The 26,247-nt window shown below is 41.8% G+C and overlaps 1 protein-coding gene across 22 annotated transcripts in view; it reads left to right on the plus strand.

Moving 5' to 3' along the window:
* LOC119436648 (calcium/calmodulin-dependent protein kinase type II delta chain) overlaps positions 1 to 26,247 on the plus strand; it is a 241,175-nt gene that overhangs the window by 191,581 nt on the left and 23,347 nt on the right. For 6 of the 22 annotated variants that reach the window (XM_037703587.2, XM_037703590.2, XM_037703592.2 and 3 more), the window contains 5 exons: positions 1,406 to 1,459; positions 14,107 to 14,238; positions 14,406 to 14,474; positions 15,122 to 15,154; positions 15,456 to 15,531. In XM_037703587.2, the coding sequence (XP_037559515.1) occupies positions 1,406 to 1,459; positions 14,107 to 14,238; positions 14,406 to 14,474; positions 15,122 to 15,154; positions 15,456 to 15,531 (364 nt within the window). The remainder of the gene's footprint in view (positions 1 to 1,405; positions 1,460 to 14,106; positions 14,239 to 14,405; positions 14,475 to 15,121; positions 15,155 to 15,455; positions 15,532 to 26,247) is intronic. The other 16 variants (XM_037703591.2, XM_037703594.2, XM_037703597.2 and 13 more) reach the window with 12 other exon arrangements.

A 26,247-nucleotide genomic window follows, 5' to 3' on the forward strand; every position in this document is an offset into this window, starting at 1 on the left:
CAGGTGGTCTTTTTTTTTTCGTGATGCGGTTCATTACTATCATGCTGACAGCATTGCAGCTACTATCTTGAGTATACTTTCTCTTGATAGTTTGCACAGACAGGCTTGCTCCAGCTGACAATCTCAAGTGGTTTGCTAAAATGCACAGGGTGGCACACACACCATCAGAGGTACCTCTGGTCACACTAGCTGTTCGTTTCTGGACTGTTGTCTGGTGCTATGGATCTGTTTTAGCACTCCAATAGTCTTGCATTGGTGTTGGTGATGTTTGTGACAATTTTTTGTCATACTTGCAGTGCTGCACTTTGTGTAATTTTTTCACATTATTGCATGATTTGTGGCTGTTGCTGTGCAGGGCTGTCGAACAGTTTTTTTCTTTTGATATTGTCTTGTTTGTCTTCTGTGGTCCTGGAGACTCTTGGAAGAGGTTTTGAGTCAGTGTCTATTAGCGATGAGAGCACATTGCTTGGGGCACATAAGGCATTTTGGAGCGTGCCGGGGCATTTGTTTTCCAGCAAATGCTGTGTAAAACCTCAGTACTTGTTTAACTTTGCATTAGGGCAAGAATACAAATGCTTAACTACTTAAACCACTGTCACTGCCAAGAAAATAAGGTATAGGTCTGCAGCTATGCTGTGTGCTGAATATTGCACATTTCAAGGGTCAACAAACATGCAGTATGCCAGCCAGTGTAATTGTTGTAGTTCACATTGATCTCCTTTTTACTGCAATAACACCAGAAAACTGTCCAGGGCAGACTAAATTATTTGTGACAATTCACAGCTTTATTGCTTAAGTAGCACACAATCCTTCACAATGTTTTGCAAGTTTGACAACTTGCATAATGTGAGGTTGCTTTTGGCAAGCTCACAGTTAGCTTTTGAAGTGTACTGATAAGTTGCCTTCCATATTGCAGTTGCTGTGTAAACTAGATTCTTTAAAAGCCACTAATGCATGTTTGTTTTCATTACTAAGCACTGGGTTACTTTCTTGAGAATAGAGCGCATTAAGTACAGGATATGATTTGCATGCCATCTAACAATTGGCTTCCTCCACTACGTGGTCTCACATGTTCAGGTACTGCTTAAGGCCTAAAACCTTTATTCTGATGCATATGGCAAGCATGTAAGGTGTTTCAGGTGCATTAATGATTTACTAGTGTCAGAGTGCCATCAGGAAATGCTCATACAGGTACTCATTATTTATTGCATGTAAGTCTTGTTTGTTGTTGCAAATAACAGTCGTGACTGAGGATTATCTTGCCATTTCGAATTAATGCCCACTAAACTGCATGGTTGGTGAGCACTTGCGCTGTCTCTTTTTGCCTCTGCTCACACATCCCTGTCTTTTGTTTCTTTTTTTTGTTCTCCTTCTTCTCCCGCTGTCTCTTTCCCATTCTTTTTAGACAACGTCCACGCTGCACCTGAACGAAGTAAAACGGTTATTCAGGTGGACCAAGGTAGGCAGGGAGTACCTTCTTGACTGGCCTCACCAAGCTGTCTTTTTTTTCTTTCTTCCTTTCTTTCTCTTTCTTGCTTACCTTCTTGCTTGGGTTTGTCTGGTGTGTGCTGCAAACACCCTGCTGAACCAGCACTGAAGGTCATGGTTGTGCGTGTGTATTGTGGTGATGTGGTGATGTGTTTTGCTTAGTGGTGTATACACTGTTGCTAGTTTGCCGCATTGTAGCTCGAAATACTTGTGGGTTCTGCATGTTGGCCAGGGAATAAAAGACGCGTGTCCTTTCTGCTGTACATACTGGAGCTTGCTTAGTGTCCAAGTCCTTGATGCTATCACTCGACACGATTGCTGCTCCTTGACAACTGCAGTTAGCTGAATACCTAAAAAAAAGAAGGCAGCAGGTTCAAAATGGCATTATTATTGAACACATAAAATGAAGATATAGTGTCTTTACCACGCCATTTCATCTATCTTATTATATTCAGTAATATGAGGCACCAAAGAAAAGCGTGGCATTTTCGCAAGTTGTAAAGGGGCCCTGCAACACATTTGAAACCTGAGAAACACAATAGAATAAGCGTGATGCCTTTCAATGAATATATTCCTGGATGAATTTTTTTGAGAAGGACCTAATAATAAAGCACAGTGTTTACCCTCATTTTCCCTCAACACTACATTTCCTCTCAACTGGGCCCGTTCAGATAGCAATGCCCTGTCTATTGCTCCTTTCATTATACGGTGCACACATGGTAAACATTTAAGATTGGCATCTGATAAAGGTGCCTGAGAGCAACAAAAAAGTGGGGAAACCAACCGCTTTTTGTCTAAAAGATTGGAGGGGAATGCATGTGTGTGCGAAGTTGGCTTTTGTGTCACTGACAGCAGCGAGAGAGAGAGGAGGCAAGGGGGGGGGGGGAGGCAAGGGAGCGATCTTTTATGTGGGATTGTGGGGCTCCCTGATGCACGTGGCAGAATGATATTTGGTTCGCATGTTCAAGGCAGCATTGTCTGCAGATCACGAATGTTTTTTTACTCTGTTCAAAAAGTGTTGCAGTGCCCCTTGAATGGTACCACTCTAGTGTAACAGGAGGGAAAATAATAGCTTGAATTCAGGTTGAATGCAGGTTTTGGGTAATATCTATAATGCACACATTCCTTGTCAAGTGCTAGTATTTGACGTATATTTCCTGCTTACCCATACTCTGTCACCTGATGCAGTTAACTAGTTCTTGTTTCAGCATATAATATAGTTGTAAAATCTGTGAAGCAACAGGACTGTTAATATAGCAGCCGACTGTGCTTTGGCGTGAGTGCTTTAAAGTGTGTGCAAAGCCTCTTTTAAATTTTATTGGTCACTTGCAGTGAATTGCCTTCTACTTAACATCCTGAAGTATTACTTATGTGTAGTTATGTATTTGTTGACACTGCAAAATTCTGTTAAGTAAGCTGGCCTGCAAGATGGAGATCCTACCAAGAAGTTTTTTTACGGATGCCTTTCAAGTATTTATACTCTAAAAAAATTACAGGGAAGTGCATTCTGACCCCCAGGCCTTTACTGGTGCCTTCCAACACTTTCGAAGTGTTATTCTTGAGATTTGTTTTTAATTTTACATGAAGACAAATGCAAAAACAATGGTGGAAACACAATGAAGTCCACATAGAATTATGAGGTTGTGGTGCCTCCAGTTAGTGAATTTGGTGGAACTAATTTTATTAAACATTTCCAGCTTCAATTTAATCTACCCTTGAAATGTAAACTGCTATATTTCTGGTTGGCTCACTAGATAGTGACTGGCCTCTAGGATTTGCCCCGAGATCTATGAGTGGTGCCCTCTCGCCTGTAACGTCAATGACAATGACTCCGCTGCCGCGCACGCGCTCGCTACTTGAAGGCAGCTTGGAGCTGTCAGCCGTCCTGCTCTGCTCGAGTTTTTGAAAAGCGAGTCTGCAAATTTTTCGACCAGTGTGTGTGGAATGTTCCAGGACACGATTCCCTGCGAAATTGAGCCGAGTAGTCGTCACCACACTTAGTGTGGATTGCTCCTGGCGTCGTCTGCTAGTCACCGTTTGTATATATGTGCGTGTGCGGCGTTGGCTTCCCGTCATTGCTGTTCTGTTTTCATGGCGCACTCATAGTGATTTGACGCCCATTTTTTGACAATGAAATGTGGGATTTGGCCTTCAGCTACGGTGCCTGTAGCTGTAATAGTGTGTTGTCTGTTCAATGCGTGCTGCGTGTTGCTGCGTGCCACAGATATTCCGATTTTGTTGCTTCCCAACGCGTTAAGCATATCATGAAAGAAATTTGACGTCATTCTCAAGAAACTAGGTGGTCACTGTGTAAGTTAATGCATGCATTGCTTTAGTGGCATTGCAGCAAAAGGGGGTCTGGAACGTCTGATACAAGAGCGGATAAAATTAATGAGTAAAACAAAATTGCGTAGTCTTGTGCTGCAGTACTGACCTTCGCATAATTTTTAATTAAAATGAATTACTTCCACTGTGACATAGCTCGCCCGTGCATGCTAGTTGGCTCAGCGTAACCCTTTCTGTCCTTGCTCCTACCATGGGTAGCGTGCACATTCCCCGGGCTAGATTCGCCTAGCACAGATAATTAGTGCTATAGAGTAACAAAAACAAGCGACAACCTTTTCTTAGATCACCGTTTCCAATATATTTTGCTCTGTAAGCGGGTCATACCTATCCAAGACTAAAACAAGAAATTTGATAGGTTTATAGGTTTGCTGGGAACTATACTGAATGAGTTGCTGGAGCTCTTAACACACAAAGAAAATGAAAGGGGGGGGGGGGGGGGAGAGGGTTTGTAGGCAGACGTTTAAAGGCAAAATGTTTACAAGCATTCCTGCATTTTTTAACATAATGTCTATTATTACGCTCATAAAATGTTTTCAGAATGGCTTCCGGTAGTTGGAAAGTACGTTGAACGGAAATAGTATTATGCTAACCTAAACAAACAATTTTTTTGCTGCATTAGAAAGTGGGAATGAGATTTATTTGGAAGAAAATAGTGTAAAGCATGCTTGGCAGTTGAGAACGATAGCGCATGGCGCCCCACTAATGTTCAAGGTAAACCGCTTCTCAGTAAAATAAGCAGACTTTTGTTGTCAGAAAGTTTCATTTTGAGCACCAAGTTACTGGAATTACAAGCAAAATGTGTAATTCCATTCAACTACAATGCCGCTTTGTCAACGCAAGATTTTGCGCATGAGCCCTGCGATTCTGCTTCATTTTCTAAGCTGTGACGATTCTCATTTACTGGCTCGAATCGATGATTTATGTCTGATTTAGATCGTGTCCTTGCCCGTGAGAGGTGGGGTCATATGAGAAATAAAGATATATGTAAAAACTAAATTCTGAAATTTTACGTATTAAAATCACCATATGATTATCAGGCACGTAGTGTAGGACTCTGGATTAATTTTGACCACCTGGGGTTCTTTAGCGAGCACCTAAATCTAAGTACACACGAGCATATCTGCATTTCACTCCAATATAAATGCGGCCGCCACGGAAGCGGTCGAATCGGCGACCTCAAGCTAAGCAGCGCAACGCCAGAGCCTCTGGGCGATCACATCGGGCAGTTATGTGGAAGATACATTTAACATGCAAGGTTTGTTGTCCCCATAGTGCTGGCAATAATTTAACTAACGCTAGAAAAAAAATACAGATGGTAATTGGAGAGTGCCATGCTATGCGAACACGCAGTCAGACCAAGAGCAAACGCATGAAAATGAAGCTATTCTAGCTGGAGCATAGCAAACAACAAGGGAGAGTCCCCCCTCTGACGTCACGGGAGCGCCGTTCACAGCGCCGTCATCGGTAGCGCACGAGGCCAATAGTGGTCATGAGTTGGATTCCTGAACTGTGATACACTCTTTCCACCTTATTCAACTTCTTCCTAAGGACCTTTGTGGGTTTCCTAAGAAGCATAATGCTATGGTCAGGTGAATGGAAACTTTTCCTTCTCAAACTGCAGAAATTGCTCACATGGTTGGCAGTTATTCAACTGAGTAATTTCAATTTAAATACTATAAAAGCATGAACTGTTGCTCTAAGCTGAAAATCTGCTGACATTCAATCACCCTTTCACTCTCCCAGTAATGTGAACAATTGCAACGAAGTGATGTGTACTAAAGTATTTATCTTGGGGGCTTATGGGAAAATCGTTTGCTGCAATTTCTAGTTCAAGATACGTTACCTTACACCTGCCTCTCGGCTCTTTCATGGTCATTGTGTCTATTTATTAACTTCTTGCATATGATGGTCTGATGAACTTGCATTGGGCAGTTTTTGCGCCTGAATGAAGGTATGAACAAGCATGAAAGGTTCAGCAGTCATGTTTCACATCAACAATGAGACAAGTTGCCCACCTCACATGTGCAGTTAGTAATTTACATGCTTCTCAACATCCATCTTGCTGGATTGCTATGCCACAGCACAAAATATGTATCTGGTTTCATCAATGTTATCCTGGCGATTGTAAGAACAAGACGTGCATTGCTCTTTTTGGTTGTAGTTTTAACCCTTTGCAGTCACATGTCATGCACAAGAAAGTTTGTTCCAATTGAACATTATTTTCCAGGTTAATTTTTTAAAGCGAAGCTTTCTTTACCTCTTTCTTTGATTTTTCCGCTGCTGTTGCTGTCTGGCACACCGTGTCGAGGGTTGGTTGGGAACGTGTATAATGTACACAGGTGAGCAGCCTTGTCTAAAACATGGGAACGGCGGCTTCCGGGGCTCTCCGGAGCCAGCCAGCCGACGTCTAACGGTAGGTGCTGGGCACGTTTGGGCCCATCAACTACCGTTAGACGTCGCTGGCTGGCTCCGGAGAGCCCCGAAAGCCGCCGTTCCCGCGTTCTAGACAAGGCTGCTCACGTCTGTACATGGCAGGGTTGCGGCCGAGGAATCTGAGACCTGTCTAACGGGAGCTCCCTGGGCGTCGCCATAATGTCTTCTGGAGCTACCTGGCTGTTGCCGCAATGCCCTTTGGAACTCCCTGGCCATCAACAGAATGCCCTTAATTACGTGTGAGCCCTCTGCAAAAGCATTGCAAAAGTGGCAGCACTTACCTTTGTACTCGCATGCAACAACCCAGAGAAAAGATAGATAGAATGGTAGAGAGAGGAGAAAGATAATAGGTAAAGCCAATTCCGTCACAGATCAGCTGAGTAACAACATTGGCACTCTTGGCTCGTGGCAGCTTGTATACACGGGCGGATCACATGAGAGGGCAAAGGCGCCGTCAGAAAGCAGGGCTTGTTTGGAGTCTCATAATAGAGGAAACACTACTACTAGACATGGCTAAAGTTGCGGACAAGCTGAAAAAGTTTAAATTCAAGATATTTGCTAAAAATAAACACCGTGCAAGTTTGCCCATCCGGAGAACTGACGCAGGGCGTGTAGACCCAAAGCCGCATTGAAACACTGCAGTGTCAAGACGAAATTACACAAGCAACCATCCAGAAAACCAACACTTCAGCCCGATGCAATGTGCCGTGTGAAGCAGTGACAGTGCTTACCTTCTCCCAGACTACGTGCAACAATGCCTTGAGCAAACACACCTCACTGTGTGTTGTGTACTACGTAGAGAAACACAAATGATGTATGCAAGGTAACATTTAGATAAGGTAACATTTAGAAAAAAAGTTGCGTGGGATCTGCAATTGTTTTCTTTTTGTTTTGTTAGCATCTAGTGCCATCTCCGAGGACCCTGTGAGCATGTGTTAAATAATTTTGCCTGTATATAAGTTGCAAGAGGGCAGCATGTTCAAGTGGAACAGTTGGCAGCAAGTGGGCTTTGGGTGGTTGCTGCTGATCAAAATGTGACATTTTTGCTATGCTTACTTTATGGAAATAAGTCAATCCAATTCCATGTCTCTGAAGATGATTTTAGTGCAGCCTAGAGTCCAGCCTTCATTGAATAGTGTGCAAATGTCCACTGGCAGAGTTTACTAGTCTGACATTGTCAGTGACTTTATTGAAATGGTAAACTTTGCTTTATTGGGGTTTCTGATAAGGGTGTGCAAATATTCAAAATTTCGAATATTATCTGATATTACATTTTTAATATTCGTATTTAATTTGAAAACTAGGTAACCGAAAATTTTCTAATATTCAGTTGCATATGAATATTCGAAGCGAGTTGAATATATTGCTGGCTTTGCGGGAGCGAACATGATTCTTGGCATTTGTTTCTGTCTAATCTAGAATAAGCGTCTAATTTTGTGCCGAATTTTGTGATAATTTCGTGATGCTAGCGAAATTTCGCCTGGAAAGCACACTTAGCCACTGGACATCTAAGCTTTGCACGAAAGCCAGCTGCAGTAGCAAGGGGCGCGGGTTTATAGACAGCGAGGGTGCAATCTTTTGCACGCGCCACCCCAATCCTAAGTTTATTGCTTGACAGTAAATGCAATGAGTGACGGCTGGCACAGGTTCAAATGTCTGCAAGTTTACGGGCAATTGATGCTGTATAATAAGGCACAGGTTGGCGAGAACTGACAGCTGGTGGCAATTACTCAATATTCCAAGTTAACATGAGCCAAATGCACAATCTTTTACTATAATGGCTTACTAGTCTAATTTTTTACCATTGACAATGTAATTGCAATGTTCCAACATGTTAAAATAACCCAACTTGGTAATAAATGCATGTGCATATCATTATTTGATATTCGAAGCTAAGCATTCGTATTCAATTCATATTTGAACTTTTATATTCGCACAACCCTAGTTTCTGAAGTTCCTTTTTTCGACAAGTTCTTCTTGATGAAAGTACGGCTAGCCGTTCAAGACTTGAGAGGATAGAAGCACCTTCTGTACCATCAGCAGCATGTTGAGCAGTCAGTGATGTACATTCAAAGCAAGCAAACAAAAAATGAGGCTTACGTCATAAATTTCTAGTGCAAAGAGGAGTTGGACAAGCAGCAAGATTTCATTTGCAACAATTACGCGAGCAAAAACAAAGACTGCAGGTTGCAGCAATTATGAGACAAAAAGTACCAAGAAGGAGAGAGTCTTCTACTGCAAGACGTGGAGTAAAAATTAGCAGTGGCTTAGCTCGTCTATGCCAGGATATACGTAGCGTGAGCTAAGTTGGCCACATCGTTCGGAGTCGGTAGACCTGGTGGCAAGGGCGGATAACGATACCCATTGGTAATGCTAAAGAGTGGACTCTTCTGCTTAACGAGAAAGTTCTTGCACGTTGTACGAACCCGCGCCACGGTTTCACCCCACTCAGGCGGCATCGCTAAACCCAACGTTTCATGCATGGCAATACTTACCGGCGTCAAGTCTTTCATGTGCCACAGTCTTTCACACACGTTGCACACATATCCAAACGGATTGTTTACGAAGTCAGTCTCGAAAGTCCGAGTCGCACTGGCGCTTTCGCTAAGTTTCACCTTATAGTCAGTCAATCGGCAAGCCTTGACGTCATCGATGGCGCCTTGTTGCTGCTGCTGAGATGGTCGGGCACGTCGCTCAGCCTCCTGGCGACGCCGCTTTGCTAGACGTTCCTCCCTTTGCTCCGGTGTCTCCGCAGCACGTTTAGCCTTCTTCTGTTCGTTCTTTCTACGCTCAACCGCTAATTGCCAGGCAACTACATTGAGATCCGATAAGTTAAGCTTCTCCGCTCTTCTGCGCCGCTGAGCAGCAATTTCTCTCCCCTTCTCCATGGGTATACCACACTGGCAAACGCCCAGCGCAAACGCCAGGCCCAGCGCAAAATGGACCACAAAACTAACACGTTGATCACAGATTTATGCACTGAATTTGTATTTCTTCATTATGTCTGAAATACAAAAAACTGTTTGGATAAACTTTGATGACAGCAACTGTTAAAATTGCTTGTAAAGCAGGCAGCTTGGCTAGCTTGAGCACCTTAGCACTCCATTTCTTCATGCAACATTGCGTTATCTAACATCGTGGCAGATGTCTAATAATTTTTTTATTTATTGTAACCATTCCATGGAAGCACAAAAAGATGTTGCACAGCAACATAGGTGGAGTTCATCACAAAATTAATGTTTGTAGATTAATCTTTTTCCCCTCAAGCTGTTTGAAGGGGATTGTACATGCCAGTTCTCCCCTTCTTTTGCATTCCAGGCTTTCATGATCTTTTCTTCTCTGTTGAACTAAGGTGCATGCTATCCCATCTTTGTGATGCATAATGAAAATGAAAGCAAAAGAGATGCAGCACATTGCATATGCTGAATCGACGAGAAACATTGCAAAGCTTGTTTAGCTCATAAAGACCAATATTGCCATATGCACCTATAGTATATAGTATATGCACCTATAGTGCTTTGTGCAATATGTATGCATTGGCACGAGGACTTCAGAGCAAAAAAATGTGCGAGCTTTTATATATTCTTGCAATGCTACTTTAAGATACATTGCGCAGTGAAATAAATCATTCACGACTCTCATGGTGAGGCACATGCAGTAGTATAGTCATCGAGACAATTCACCTCATTACAAGTGATGGTAGCGTGTGCTAAAGAGCGAGCAATGAAACAGTAATGAATGCTGTAGCGAGACTTTTCCTTGCAATATTGGGCGCCAGGTAATACGAAAAGCCAGCAAAATAATTTGTGCTGAAGTGTTTCAGTGTACCAATAATGACAAACATTGGGAAGCTCAGCACTAATTAGCTATTTTCCAAAAAGATTTAAAAGATCACAAATGTGCTTCTTTGTAGTGTTTCAGTTAATCATTAGATTGCTTAGCAATAGCACAAGCAGCCGACAGTCAAATTCTGTGATGTAATTCACATTATTCTGCTTTGCAGCATGATATAGTGTGCATGCAGGAAGAAGGTGATGAAAATCATCCACATGGCCGCAAGAGCACTAAAGACTAGTAGCGTGCCCAATTCTGCATAAAAAGTGATGCGTGTGAGCATTTTGATTCTGCACCTTCACTCAGGCCCGAAAACTTGTGCTTACCAAGGCACAGTATGCAAACAATGAATGCAGCAAATTCAGCAACCATGATGCAACAGGGCAGCAACTACAAGGCATCTTTAAGCGGAGATGAAAACAGGCAATTTTACCACAAGCCCTTGCAGTAATCCCTTCAGCACCCAATGAGTACATGTAGCGGAAGTTAACATACCTGGTTAAAAAAAAAATAAGAAAAATAACATTGAGATTTTCAATTAGACCATTTCATTTTTTAACACCATTGGGACCAATTAGCCCCTCTTATAGGGACCAACAAGTTGAACCCCCCCAAAAAATTCTTTGATCCTTGCCATATATAATTACTGGGTCATAGAACACAAACATTTGGCGCTCTTAGGCTAGATATGCCAGCAAAATTTGGCTCACCAAGGTAGTGCCAGCATTTCAAAACAGATAAAGTTTTATGGCAGGTTTTCTAACAATGGCAAACTTAATTGACAAGCAAAAGTGACATTTTCAGCGGGCAATAATTTGCAAAAGTTGAAACCTCGCACATAGTATGTTATTATGGTAAATTTGAGATTTATTTATATACAGTACATTTCTGTAGAACCATAAATGATTCTTGTATGTGTGTATTTTAGTACTCTTTACTAAATTTTGCAAATAATGTTAAATTATTTTTAACTTGATCACTTCTGCATTGCATTCATCCAAAACAAAAGATGAATTAAGCTACAATTAGACTCACTGATAATGCCAATCAACCAACATCCTTAAAATAGTAAAATCTGGAGCCTCTAGAAAGATATTAGATTTGTTTTTGGTGGGGAACGAATTAAGATCTCCTCTTTTTGTGCCAGCCCTGAATGGTCATCAGGTGTCTTGGAGGCCACATGCAGGAATGGCACTCTTGAGCGAGACAAGTGCTTTTCGTGTCCTTCTGAAGCAGCTGTTGGTACTGCTTTCTGGTTTGGGTAAAATAAAGATAGTCCTTGCTCATTGCTTTCACCTTTCTACTTCGGGAACAATTCAAGTAAATGAGGCACTTCCTTAACATAAGACACTCATAACCATCAGTAATTGGAGGCTGATCAGTGCTCTTCTACTAACCCTTGTTATCTTCCCCCTTCCTTCTAGTGTTCAGACTTATGGGTGGTAATGGGACTTCTTGGTTGGAGTTGAGTCTTTCAGAGAAGCAAACTTACAAAATTTTGCAAATTGTCAATTGTTTGACGAGCATGATTTGTGCCCTCACAAGTGATTAAATAATAAAGTAACTCAGCTGCCTGCCAAGAGATAAACTGTAGCCTAAGCCTGATTCTTGAGGCAGTTTTATAGGGTTGGTTATTTACTGCTGGCTGCTCATTGTTTTCTTGTATTAGAGTTTCTGCATTTTGCATGTGGTTCTAATAGTTAGGTGCATACTGTAGGGTTTGAAAGCATGTGTGTCGAAAAAGTTTTGCTTGCTCTGCCCACTTTTCTTGTTCGACCTTGAAACTAGTGGCAGAACTTGCTTTGTTGACCACCTGTGATGTAACATGATGGCAGCCTGTTTTGCCCGTACTGATGAAGGTGGTCTGCTTTGTCACGCAGCAATGTTATCAGTAGGCTTCAGACTTTCCAGCTGTAACCAAAAACCAGCAAAAAGCATCTACTAGTAGAAACTTTGACTGATTTGTTAAAAATTAACTTTTCCCTCTCTCCACTTTTTTCTATCAATTACCCAAAGGCATAACGCAAGGCTGTCATGCAGGGGGGAGGCACACAAAATAATCACAACTGTGAAATGAGTTGGGTGTTTTAATATTTGAGTGGTATAGAAACAGTTTACATTTAGCTACCACTTGATGATGTGTGCGCCACTGGGATCCTGTGCATTCTGTGTCAGATGTTTTGACGCCACTGCACAAGTGACAATATCTGTTGCTGGACCCTGAAGCGAGGGCTCTTGTGGCCCACATTGCATTCTAAAGCTCGGGAGGCTTAATAATGCTGCCTCTCAGAATTTGGGCAGGAGGGTGGTTTAACACATTCATGGCAGTAGTCCTTCTTGAGTCCCAATTCTTGTGTGTCACATGTCACCCCACATGGTCACATGTAAAGGTGGGTCACATGACCTGCCAGTGGGAGACTTGTCACATTCCTCAAGTACGTCATAGCCTACTGGTTAGTCATGCTCCTTTTAAAATTTTTTGAGCTCCAGAGAGATGCTGCCCTGACTCACATAATCAGAAGCAGCAAGACTTTTTTCCCCATCCATTGATCTTTCGTAAAGATGTTGCATGCACACCACAGGAAAGCCCAGTGCAACTGCACAGGGGGAATAACCACCATGACCCACCTGTGTGACCCACTTCGTAGTCGTCACACATACGTGGTAAAGCAACGGAAGATGTGCTGAGATCCCAGTATGCGGTTCGGTGGCAGGTCTAGTAGCATTTGCAGTGGCTTCAAAGCTTTCGGCAAAGACTGTGCGTCATTCTCTTTTGCATCCCTATATAAAGGTGCACATGCAGGAACAGACTGAAAATCATGCCATTGCTCCTGAACAAAAGCTGCCTGTTTCAGGTCATCTTCTTGCGGGGCCTTGTATTCTGTTCTTAGCAATGTTATCCCTTATCATGGAAATCACCATTAAACATAGTATGCTCAAGAGATAATGTTAGCTGTACGAATATACTGAGGGTGAGAATGTGTGTTAAGCTTCCATCATTTAACAAAAATGCTTCACTTCTACTTGCCAATGGCTGTTGGTCTTTTGAACAGCTACTTGATGGCGCACTAGTAACAATGGTTTTTCACATTTTCACTTAGCAGCTCACCAAAGCACATCTAGATTTGAAAATTAAATAAGCATAAGAAAAGGTCTGCCAATATTATATGTCATATAAAAAATAGAATGCTGGAAAATCTGAAGCCAAGCTATGAATGCCACTTTTGGTCATCTGCTATTAAAACAATGTCACACACTGCACTGTTACTCTAATTTCTCTGCCTGCTTTAGCTTTTACGTTTTGTCATCTGCTGGCATTTGCTTATTGTTTGTTTTATCACTGCCTTCAGATGCCTGGAAAATGTTTCTGACTTGGAAAGCATGACAGCTTCTACGAAAAAGACTGTTGCACTGCAAATTCTCATGAGCAAATCTGTCTGGAACAAACTTCACTTGTATGATGATTAGCTGAATTTTTTCTAGACAGTCACATTTATTGTACACGAAGTTGTATTTACTGGTGCATAACGAAATTTATTGTATAGGTCTGTTTTGCATGATGAACATAATTGGAATGAATATTCAAAATATTTAAACACCCTAGTAGAACTAGTTCTTTAGTTCTGTAGCTCGCACGGTTCATGTAGTGTTCAATATTTTAGCAACTTATGGAGATAAAATTTGCTCATGCATGGGGAGAGCTTAGAGACAGGTATGAGCTAATATTTTCTTTGTGACTGTTTACACCAAAAGTAATTTTTTTAGACAAACCTGTACTTGTGATGTGTTAAGCGCCTTAATGCATGGTCCAATGCAGTGATTTTCTCCATATATATAGCTCTTAACTCATTCAAGTGAAGTTTAAGATTGCAATTTTTTCACTTTATTGAATGTAATGTCATGCACCTTCCATGCCAGATACAATGAAAGGCATATCAGTGCACTCTTGCTATGGCTTACTCTTTTGCCTGTGTCCTTTTGTTCTCTTTTTTTTCCCCAAAAAAGTTAAATCGCCATGCTTCGATAGCAAGGGGAACCCCAAAAGCACGCAAGATATTGCACAAGTAGCAAACTTAGCTAGTGCAGTAGCCTCCCCCACATGCAGTGTGCCCACTATCACCTTTCTAAGTGCTTCAGGTGAGACCTTGGTCTTTATCATAAATTTCTTCGTGCAAGTGACAAGTGCTAGAATGTTGTTTTTTCCTTTCATGCTTAAATAGCACTGGCACCCTTTGTCAATAATCTGAACTGGTAGCACACCTTTTCCTTGCATGGTTCTTCATTTTGCATGTGTGCACGGGCAGATGGAGACATGGGATCAGGAAACGCACAAACGTTACTCTGCAGTGGAAATTTCCAAGGTGTCAAATGTGGTGGGTCTCAAACCGTATTTCTTTAAAACTGTGGCAGCTGTAAGAGTGAGGGGCAGCTAATGCTTTGTCAGTGAAAATGGCAACTGATCTGAAGCTCATTGCTTGGTGTCAAACACAAGTACTTGACATGGCAGAGCGTTTTTTTTTTTTTTCCCTTCTGTTCATATAAACTTAAAAAAAAAAAAATTGAGGTTTGCTGTAAACTATAAAGCCTTCCACAGTACACCGGTGTGTTGCTAAGGAAGTTTCACTGTTTGCTTGAGTGAATGTTGGCCATATGCGGTTGCTGCTGTCTATGCCCTTGCACTGAGCTTATTCTTTATTGTCAGTATATGTAGTGTCACTGTGCATAGACAGCTTTGTGGTGTGACTAGTATAGACTTTGCATGGAGTGTGTGCCATAGGTACTTAGTATTAGCGTTTTGACCACATTGCCTTAGAGAAACACTTCATGAGCTAACCATCTTTAGTCTCATTTGTTTGAACTACTTCTTGGCTGCATCTGGTTGCAAATTTTCTTCTTACCCTTAATCTTTCTAACCTTTCCTCAGAAGAAGCAATTGCCTGTTTGCTGTCCTTGGTCTGACAGCAATTCCCTAATGACACTCTAAACTGTCTTTGTTCTTTTTTTTTTTCTATGGTGTCAGCCATAAGGAACAATAATGGTTCTGCCCTTGATCGTGAGTATTCTTCACATGCAATTTTGCTCTGCAGAACCATACCACTTAGTATCTTAATTACCTTTAATGTGCACAAATATGCTTGTAATGCTTAATTAACTTTTGCATAAGAAGCATTAGTGAAGTTTGGCTTGAGTAACCTTGTCACTTTGTCTTCAACAAGCTTGAGCATTTTTACATCTGCTGCAATGCTGAGTAGCAATTGTCAAAACAGATATGAATTCTGCATTGGGTTTCAAGTGTGAGATGTTACTCTATTTCTCTTGTATGAAGAAGCAAGTTTTTCACCAATACTTTGCAGCTCGCAAGCAAGAGATTGTGAAGCTCACTGAACAACTCATTGAATCCATCAATAGCGGAGACTACGAAACTTACACGTGAGTATAGCTTCCTCTTGCTCTATTTATGCTACCTTGCTTAGCATTCAGTACCCGCGAGTGTAAAATATGCATTAGTCAAATGTAAATATAAGAGATACTTTTAAAAATGAATTCGCTATAATAAAACAGCATTACAGTGGAGATTGTATCCACTTCTTGTATGTGTTCTAGGCACTATCATTGCAAGAGTTGCCTGATTGCTGTAATTTATGCTAGCTACACAATGTGTTCTGTAATACATACCTGCCAAGTCTCTCGGATTACCCGGGATTACTCGGATTACTTGATACCACACAGCAATGCAGAGTGGCGAGCAGCAATTTAACATCGTGAAAAATACGAGGACGCAGTGCCACTCGTCCATGTGTCGCTCCTTCAAGACACTCTGAAACGTCATCCCTCAGAAAATGTGAAAGAAATGAAATTTCTTACAATCAAACATTATCTGAATAATTTTTCAACACCCGCCGTGGTTGCTTAGTGGCTTTGGCATTGTGCTGCTAAGCACGAGTTTGCGGGATCAAATCGCGGCCGCCGCGGCCGGATTTCGTTGGCGGCGAAATGCGAAAACGTCCTCTGTGCTGTCCATTGGGTGCACGTCAAAGAACCCCAGGTGGTCGAAATTAATCCCCCACTACGGCGTGCCTCATAATCGGATGGTGGTTGTGGGACGTAAGACCCGAGAATTGAATTAAATTTTTAATATTTTTTTAAGGGAAAATTAGCAACAATGAAATGCTTACAAAAGTGAGACCTTGATGTTCATGTGGTCATTTGTATATCTGTAAATAAAATTTTAATAAAGTTCTCGTGGCAGTACTTGAAAATATCGAAGTTTGGGGAAGGGGGGGGGGGGGGTGTAACTGACTGACCCCCGCATGGTCGGAAGATCTCCCGGGTTTAGTTTTTATCCGAACTTGGCAGGTATGGTAATAGGCTTCTCATCAAAATAGGCTAGGCCATTCTAACTACAGTTTGTGCCTTTAAATACCTGAGTCACACGTTCACTTAGGTAAACATAAGCAGGTTTTTGTTCTTAAACTTCAAATAAGGAATATATACATGTGATAGAACAATAAAAGAAAGTTTAGTGAAAGAAAAGGAGTACTAGCACTGGGCAAATTAGAGCCTTGCATTGCCATTTAAATTTTTGTTATGCATATCATTATTGGGCTCAATTCTTCAGTTTCTTCAAACGGTAAGCTGGGTAGTATGGTCTAATTTGACTAAGTAGTGGGAGACAGCTCAACTGTTTTTCATAATCAAACAATGTATCCTGACCTAAAGCCTTTACCGATAATGTCTGCTCATAGGTACGTCCAAGGCACACAGACCTTTTAATGGGATAGCATGCGATATTCACCCCCTTCTTTGATTTCTGATATGAATGCAAATGGCATTCTTTGCTTACTTCAGCCTGTCTATTTAGACAGCCTGTCTATCTGTAGATCTAGACAGACAGACAGACATGAACTTTATTTGGTCCTGAGCTAATCTGATCTTATGCTGATCGAGTGACCCAAGTTGTCTACCTGCTTGGGCCACTAGGTATGTGCTCCTGGTCGTGATGCCGTTGTGGTCATTCCATTGTCGTCATTCCAGCTTCGTGATCTGACTCTCGTCATGCGGCCATCGTCACGCCTTCTTCTTCCGACCCTGTGGTCCAAGTTGTTTAATAGCTTGGGCCACTAGTTATGTTTTCGGGGTCATGATGTCGTCATGGTCATTGCATCGTCGTCATTCCACTTTTGTCATCTGACTCCTGACATGCCGTCGTATTCATGCCATCGTCGTCACATAGTCGTCGTCATGCCGTCATCATTACACTATCATTTTATCGTTGTCATCACTTTAAGTAGCACCATTCCATTGCCCCCCCATCATCATACTACCTTTGTCGTTTCATCGACATTAATATTTCTTCGTCATTGTATTGTAATCGTAATGTCGTCATTCAATTGTGAATGTGCCACCCTTGTCATGCCATCATCATCAGACAGTCGCTATCATGCCTCCATAGTCAGACCGTCGTCGTAATGCCATCGTGGTCATGCCATAATCGTCACTCTAGCTTAGTCATCCTACTCTCGTAATGCCATCATCATCATAGCATCGTTGTCAGTGGCGCGGCGGGGGGGGGGGGGGGGGAGGGTTTCAGGTGTTGTAACCCCCCCCCCCTCACGCGTCCAGCCCCATCAGTCCAACGTGTACCTTCAGTGCTCTGTTCACATTGTCATTACAATTCAGGAGGTGACTTGAGGTCGAATTTTCCTGATTAACAAAAGCACTCTATCACTGTCTTGTATTTATTCATTCACTCTTAAATTATATTGAGTAAGATGCTGAAGAAATAAACATTGTCATCATTCTTGGTGTCATTATATTGGTATAATTATTAGGCATTTTATTTGCTGTTGGATTCCTCTGGAAAGCAAGGAAATTGCATATTATGCAAAGTACTTGCTTCCCCTCCGCCCCCACCACCACTACAAAAATTCACCCCCCCCCCCCCCGGCAGAGATCCTAGGGTGCACTATTGATCGTTGTCATACATGTTTCATGATAAAGTTTCATGATTGCCGTCAAGCCGTCGTCGTCATACTACCTTCGTTGATCCATCAACATCCTTTCTTGTTTGTCATTCTATCGTAATCATGCTGTTGTCATTCAGTCGCGATTATGCAGCCATTATCATGCCATCGTCGTCATTGCGTCGTTGTTACACACACTATCATGCATCCGTTGTCATACCATCATAGTCATGCCGTCTTGGTTGTGCCATAGTCGTCATTCCCGCCTCTTCTTCCAGTTGCCGTTATATCGTCGTCACACTACTCTCATCTTACAGTCGTCATCTCATTGTCCTCATGTCGTCATCACGTTGTCGACGTTATACCACAGTCATAATTTAAGAATCGACATCTCATTCTCGTCATGCTGTCGTTGTTATACGCCTTTGTTGTTTGATCGCTATCATTCCTTCTTCGTCATTCCATCGCCACTGCGTTAGCGTCGTACAGTCATCGTCATGCCTCCATGCCTACGGGAAACCTTGGTAAGCAAGTGCCATAGCGAAGTGGGACGACATCAGAGTATGTGGCGTATAGCCGAAGCAACGAAAGTCACAGAATTACCACTACACATGTTAAATAAACGTGACTTCAGGGATATGCTCTGTGCTACATTGCTCAATTGCTATACACATTACCGTCAACAGTCATCATGAGATGAGTTCTTCCATAATTTTGGGGGGTTACACCATTCTGGTATGTGTCACCAAATGCTCAATTGTACAGCGCGAAATTTTGACTTATGAAGTAGTGCCAGTGAGTGCTTCTCACTTCTGCATAATCTAACATTAACTCACGACGTCAAATTTGTGCATATAATGTCAGCTTGTAGGCATCTCTAAAGCTCTAAAGCTCGCAGGCTTATTTTTAGAATATTGCATGATATTCAATGGTTTCATTTATTTTCCTTAATTTCTCATATTTGGTCTACTCCATTCTTGGGCCACTGGTATTTGTCCATTCTTGGCCAATCCTCCTGAATGGGAACAGAATTGGTATGTGCCACTGTGACACAGGGGGTATAGAATGCTTAAATATTATGGTTTTTGAATAGTAAAATTTCTGATTCACATCGAATATACAATATTTTCTCATTTCTAAAGCAACATAAAATATGAAGTTTGCGCAGAGTTCGTTTGGTAAATATATTAATCAGGCTTATATGCATTGACGCATGCATGTAATACCATTCACAGTTAGACACCCAGACAACTGAGGAGCTTGCAAAAGATAAACCACTGCTTTCAGTTATCTGGGGCACACTATGGTAATGACAGCAATGAAACGAGGAAACAGCATGTCACCTAGATGCACCTACAGTGTTGTATTCGCTTAAGGAGAAAAGTGTGATAGGAATACAGCACCATCATCATCAGCCTATAATTTAAGTCCACTGCAGGACGAAGGCCTCTCCCTGTGATCTCCAATTACCCCTGTCTTGCGCTAGCGTATTCTAACTTGCGCCTGCAAATTTCCTAACTTCATCACCCCATCCAGTTTTCTGCCGACCTCGACTGCGCTTCCCTTCTCTTGCTATCCATTCTTTAACCCTAATGGTCCATCTGTTATCAATCCTACGCATTACATGGCCTGCCCAGCTCCATTTCTTCCGCTCAATGTCAACTAGAATATCAGCTATCCCCGTTTGTTCTCTGATCCACACCGCTCTCTTCCCGTCTCTTAACGTTAGTCCTAAGATTTTTCGTGCCATCGCTCTTTGTGCGGTCCTTAACTTGTTCTCGAGCTTCTTTGTTAACCTCCATGTTTCTGCCCCATATGTTACCACCGGTAGAATGCAATGATTGTACACTTTTCTTTTCAACGACAGTGGTAAGCTCCCAGTCAGGATTTGGCAATGCCTGCCGTATGCACTCCAACCCAATTTTATTCTTCTGTAAATTTCTTTCTTGTGATCAGGGTCCCCTGTGAGTAATTGACCTAGATAAACGTACTCCTTTACAGACTCTAGAGGCTGACTGGCGATCGTGAATTCTTGTTCCCTTGCCAGGCTATTGAACATTATCTTACATTATCTTTGTCTTCTGCATATTCATCTTCAACCCAATTCTTACACTTTCTCGATTAAGGTCCTCAATCATTTGCTGTAATTCGTCTCCATTGTTGCTGAATAGGACAATGTCATCTGCAAACCGAAGGTTGCTGAGATATTCATTGGTGAATATCTCAGCAACCAATGAGCACCAATGTATGGTGCTGAGATACAGCACCATACATTGTTTTAAAGGGATGAAAACATTATGAAACTGGTCAAAAATAAATTGAAATACATTTTATATAGGTTGCAAGCCATTCTTGTTGAATGAATGGAAATTATTGAGTAGAATTGTATATTTTAACTGCACTAAAATATACAATGCATGTCAACCAACTAGCCTGACTTGGAGCTCTACTTTATTGAGTAGAAGCTATCTGACCGGTGTATTTGCTCAGAAACTGGTGCCTCGGTGCAACAACCTCAGCTATCCTGTCGTAGTACCATTTGGAACAGCCCTCACATCAATCGTTGTCTCCCTCAAGACTTCCTTAAGTGTTTTTATCCCTTGTATATTCAAAAGAAATTAGTATTCAGCAAATTCAAATAGTGAATTCTCAAATCAAATACGAATTGATTAGCAGGGACTATTTTATTAATATTAGAAATCTTGAATACTATTCACACCCATTTGAAATATATTTAGATATATGTGTCATCCATCTCTCATCATCATTCTTCCCTAAACAAGCATCATATATAGCCTTAGTCCTCGTCTCATCGCTGAGTCAATGTCTTACACTGTGCGTCCACTTGATCTGGTGTTTGCATTTTGGCCTAGCTTGGGTATGGTGCACTGCATAAACATCACATGAGATTCAAGTTGTGTCCTGTGCAACTCAACACCATAATGTTTTTCAACGTAGTAAAAGAAGTCAGTTGTCACGTCACCACTGTCATACTATTGTCATCACCGTCCATCGCCTTGCTGCTGTCGTGACACAACACGCTCACGCCACACGCACAATTTCTTGCCTTACATAACATGTTCATACATCTGGTAAGACTAAATGATGCTTGATAACCAGCTACCTGCAAAAGGCTTCGCATAACATTGATTTCAATATTCTGTGGGATCTGAAGCATTTTTTTGTATACTTAAAAAAAAATTCATTTCTTTGTTGTGTGTTTGTTTATTGTCAGTATTGTAGTGTGATTGCTCTCTTATGTTTGTACTCATTTGTGATGAAGGCATTGAACTTGTGGCATGAGGAAATGCAGCTTTCAATTCCTTCATTACTATCATAGCTTCAAGGTACAGTATTCTGAAACTGTGCACTGTGCCATCTCAATTAATCTTTTACTGTTGAGGTAGTCATTTATGATTGCTATATTGCCTAAATATCTGAACAAATCTTCTGACACGAGACAAAACTCTTGCTCTCCAGTAAAAAAGAAAAAATCTTCCAAATTGTATATATACTATTTTATAAGTCGCTGTGTGGATTCTGCTATGAACTCTGTACCCGATCAGATTTATAGAGTATGGTTCAGCTTTAAAGGTGTCATATGCAATATTAGTATGTGGGATGATTCAGCAATGACTGTCTCCAATTTTTAAAATGGGGATGGGCAATATTCTGGTAGTTTTTGCTTGTCAAAATTGAAAGCAGCAGCAGACATCGGGAACCATGCAAAAATTGCTCATATGATATTAAGTGTGTTTCCGCAAATTAATTTTAATAACTTTAGCATACATATTGCAACTGAAGAACTGAACCAAGCCACTGCTCAAGACATGTCCATTTAGTGAGAATCCTGCGAATAGCGCCAATTTCAGAGTATTTCACCTACATTGGTGCCCCACATGGTTTGGCCATGCATTGCTCAAGGATTGTTTTCTGGGAAAATCAGCAGAATGGCAGTGCTAGTCTCAGAATTATTGCTTAATTTACCTTCCGCAGAACATTGACAGGCTTCATTTCCACAACTGCAACGTGTGCGCTAAAGTTGTTTCTTAAAAAGTCACTTAGTATAATTTAGTTAATGAGGACTTTCATGGATTGTTGGATAATTTCTGGTGCCCACTGCTCCAACAAATTCTGACCCACAAAATTATTTTATCTCTGAACCACATTTGTAATAACAGGATGCAGTTGTTGCTGAAACAGCCGGTACTGTTTATTGAATTGTTTACTTTAGCATTATCAACTTTTGTGTTGACATTATGTAAAAAGAGAGAGAGAGAGAGACATTAAGTGTATAACAAATAACTTGTGTGCAACTTAACTCTTTTTTCAAGCCCAGAGAAATCGATCAGTTTGATTGACAATTTTTCGACACATTAAACATTGCCGTGGGAATTCTTCCACAAGCAACGCCATGCGCCATATGACGACTGCATTTCAACTATTGGCCAGATTTGGCAATTTTCGGCACATTGGGGAGTCTGGAAAAATAAAACTTCGGCAGGAGGTATCGTTGAAATTAGCTTCCAGTGCTCCTAGCAAATTAAATAATGCAAAATGCGTGCTTTGGTTGACTCAGCAACATAATTTTTAAATGACAGCAGCAGTGATGACACAGAAGCCTCTGTCGGTTTGTCTAATTTTTCGATCTGACATCTACGCTGTTTTACCAATGTCTCAAACATCGGTACATGCTCAGGTGTGTATGTTATTTTGATGATTGTGTTCGAATAATATCAAGTACAACTTTATTTTTCCCCAATGTGAGTAGCTTTTATCCATCAATGCTTTGACAGCGTATATATAACTTATTACAGTGGAACCTTGTTGATACGATCTTCACGGGAAACGGAAAATAAAGTGGATCATCCGAAAATCGTATCATCCAATGTATTATCCAAACAAATCATATTATCGGGAAAAAAAACAAAAAAAAAAGTATCATCCGAAAAATGTATTATGCAGAATCGTATCAGCGAGGTTCCACTGTACGTGGGATCCTTCCCGTTGTGTGGAGTTTTCACTCGCACAAGAGCATGCAGTCGATTTCAGACTGGCTTTCGGCGGAAGCTTGATTAGCAGTCTAATCTCTTACTTTTAGAGCACCGCCTGTGCAAAAGCCCTTATTTATTATGGTACAATACTGTGCAACCCTGTAAATTATTGTACAGTACTGTACAAGTACTGTACAAAGCACGTAGAGGCTTCAAAGCCAATTCAAGGTGCATGACTAGACCAGCTTGATTGCACAAAAAAGCTGATTGATCACAATAATTGTGTATTAGGAGACTTGTGCTCCCCAACCTGACAACCATAGTTTCGAGAGTCTAAAGAATGCCGTAAAAAAAGGGACCAGGTGCTTGCTGCTATGAGTAAAAACAAGTGCTCCCTGCACCCATAGGTGCTTACCCGTCTTCACATTTGCGAAGCCACGGCTTTCCCGCATAGCATGGGCGTCACCTAGGCTAATGTTCATGCCACCAAATCTGTGCAATATTTTTGTTTGTGTGGTCTAGCTTACAGAAGTTCAGAACTAGGAGAAAGTTGCATATTTTGTATATTAAACATTTTTTTTTTTACTTCCTGTACTCACAGCAAAAGTAGCAAGCAAATTATTACTTTCATTCATGCTTCTTGAGGTGTTTCTCTGAAGTTTCACAAAAGAATTGTCAAAAACTCTCTGAGCAGTTATTTCTGCTTTACTTCCATTTAAAACGGCAGTGATCAGGTTACAATTTAATGTATCGTCGTATACATTGCAATAAATTTTCTTGAAATAAAACATTAAAACATAAAAGCACCGAAAATGAGCACATTTCTAGTGGTAAGAAAAGAATTAATAAAATTAGCAAGAAGGAAGAAGAAGTAGTTTATTTGAAAATATAGAGAGGTCAGCCGGAATATGGAGCATCTGGCCTGCTACTCTACGTAAGGGAAGGGGAAGAGGGGAAGAAAGAGGGTCACAATGGGGGATGACAATGGGAGGAACTAGGTGAAAGGACACATTGTATAAATGTTATCACAAGCGTGAGTCCAGGCCCGTGTCGCCTAAGAAACGTGAAAAAGCACACATTGCCTCTATTGTCTGCCAACTCTGTGGCCCTGCGCTTAGCAAGAGGTCCTCCGACACTGGTCTATTATAGAAATGCCTCAAGGTGGCTGCCAGTGTGAGTCTTTCGCGAGCATACTCAGGGCACACCGCGAGCACATAGTCTATAGTCTCTCTAACACCACACACTGAACATTCCGGGGAGTCCGTCTGTCCAATGATGTGCAAATATTTGCGCATGAAAGCGACGCCTAATCGCAGTCTGTGTATCAGGCATGTATGAGGGCGTGGAATTCCACGCAGAACAGGAAATTGCATATCGGGATCCAGCCTTTTAAGGCGAACGTGACGAGCGTAGGGCTGGGCCCAGTATGTTTTCCTCGCACTCCTCACTAATTTCGATGGGAGGCATGTGATGTCTGGTCTAGAGAACGGCACTACAGTTCGCAGGCCATTGCTGAGGGCACGCATTATCAGATCATTTCCAGAGAGATGTTTTCTGTTGAAATAGCGCATGATTCAATTTAACGCATTAAAACACATACTTAATGAATGGTTATATAGGCTTGTGCCACTGTGGTCAGGTCCCTAAGCACTCTCAATAATTTGTATTCATCAATTTTGCCTACCACAGAACCCATCACAAATTTTTAACTTCTTTTGTGTTAATGCAGTCAATTCATTGTTTCTTGGCTACTAAAGTAATTATTTTATTTTTATTTTGTACACCATAAATTTTAGTTTGGCTTCTGTAGTTTTACAATAGTCATAACATTGAGCTGTCATGAAAGGTGCCCTCTTTTGACACTGCACCCTGCCAAAATTGGGAGGGGGGAAGAGTGTGAATGATAAAAATAAAATACTTATGACAACATATAAATAATTTTTGGTGGCAGTTTACAACCAGTCCAGATGTTATGTTATTGTAGCAGGTTACTATTTAACATCTTGTTTGAAGGGATACAGACACAAAATCTGAAAATTTTACGAAAATGCTGAAAATGAATACTCAGTGTGTGATTACACCGAAAAGAAGTAGTCACTTAGATCATTTTTGAGCCGATGGCTTTATTTTTAGTGTTTTTGTGAGCACGCGCCTCGCCACCCGACCTGCGGGAGTTGGAAGGCATGACGTCACAACACCCTCGTCGGATAGCCGGCCGGCCGGCCGCGGTCATTCGAAGCGTGCCGACGTTGCCATCGTGCGCATGGATTCGAGTTCTGGTGCGTCTACCAGCGATGAGTACATCTCTGAAGACAAGGACCATTCCAACTTGGCAAGAAATATTACCGCTTTCGGTTACGAGCCTTCCGCGTCACGCGACGAAGAAGAGCAGGCGGCTGTAGAAGTGCCGGTCAGGTTTTCGCGAACCGTAGCGTGAAGATTTCACTCTGCACCTGACACTTATGCAAGAATTATTGGTCATTTCCTGGTGTAAATTTTCGGCAGTGGCGTAATCGTGTTGCTGCCGAAGATTTGCACCAGCAGCGAAGTAGAATACACTTGGTTACTGCAATATTAGCTGTTTTTGTCTGTGTGAGCTCTGCGCCACCAGTTGGCAGCACCATACAGGCCGCTCACGTTTACGGTTCCGCCCGAACGCCCATGTTTACCCGATTACCGGACAAGCTAAAGCTCTCTAATAGGCAGGTATCCAAAGTTTACGCACCTTCTCATCTCTGGGAAATGTGTGCAACGGCGTGGTCATGACCGACGATGCTGTCTGCAGCAATGTCTGGGTATTTCCTTCCGCCGTGACGAACGCGTCAATACCGAGCGACGACCGCAGGAAGCCTCATGTAAGATGCACCACTTGCGTGGACGTCAACGGGGATAATGTTTCAGATGGACCACGTGCGAAGATCGCCGAAAGGGGTTAAACAAACGCTGCAAGGGACTGACACACCTGGAAACACTGCGACAGCTGTGGCCGACCTTGGCCGCGGGTGGGTGTTATGACGTCAAATTTCAGCTTCTGCCGGTGGCCGCTTGGAGGCAAAGTGCAACAGAAAATCGCAAAAAAAAAAAGATGTTTCTTGTTCTTTTTTTCAAAGCAGCTTGTTGTATTCGTCATATTCAACAGGTCAACTTTTGTTCTGACGCAAAAAACCACCCACCAACTTTTGTGTCTG

This window comes from Dermacentor silvarum, chromosome 1, assembly GCF_013339745.2.
Source record: "Dermacentor silvarum isolate Dsil-2018 chromosome 1, BIME_Dsil_1.4, whole genome shotgun sequence".
Lineage (NCBI taxonomy): Eukaryota > Metazoa > Arthropoda > Arachnida > Ixodida > Ixodidae > Dermacentor > Dermacentor silvarum.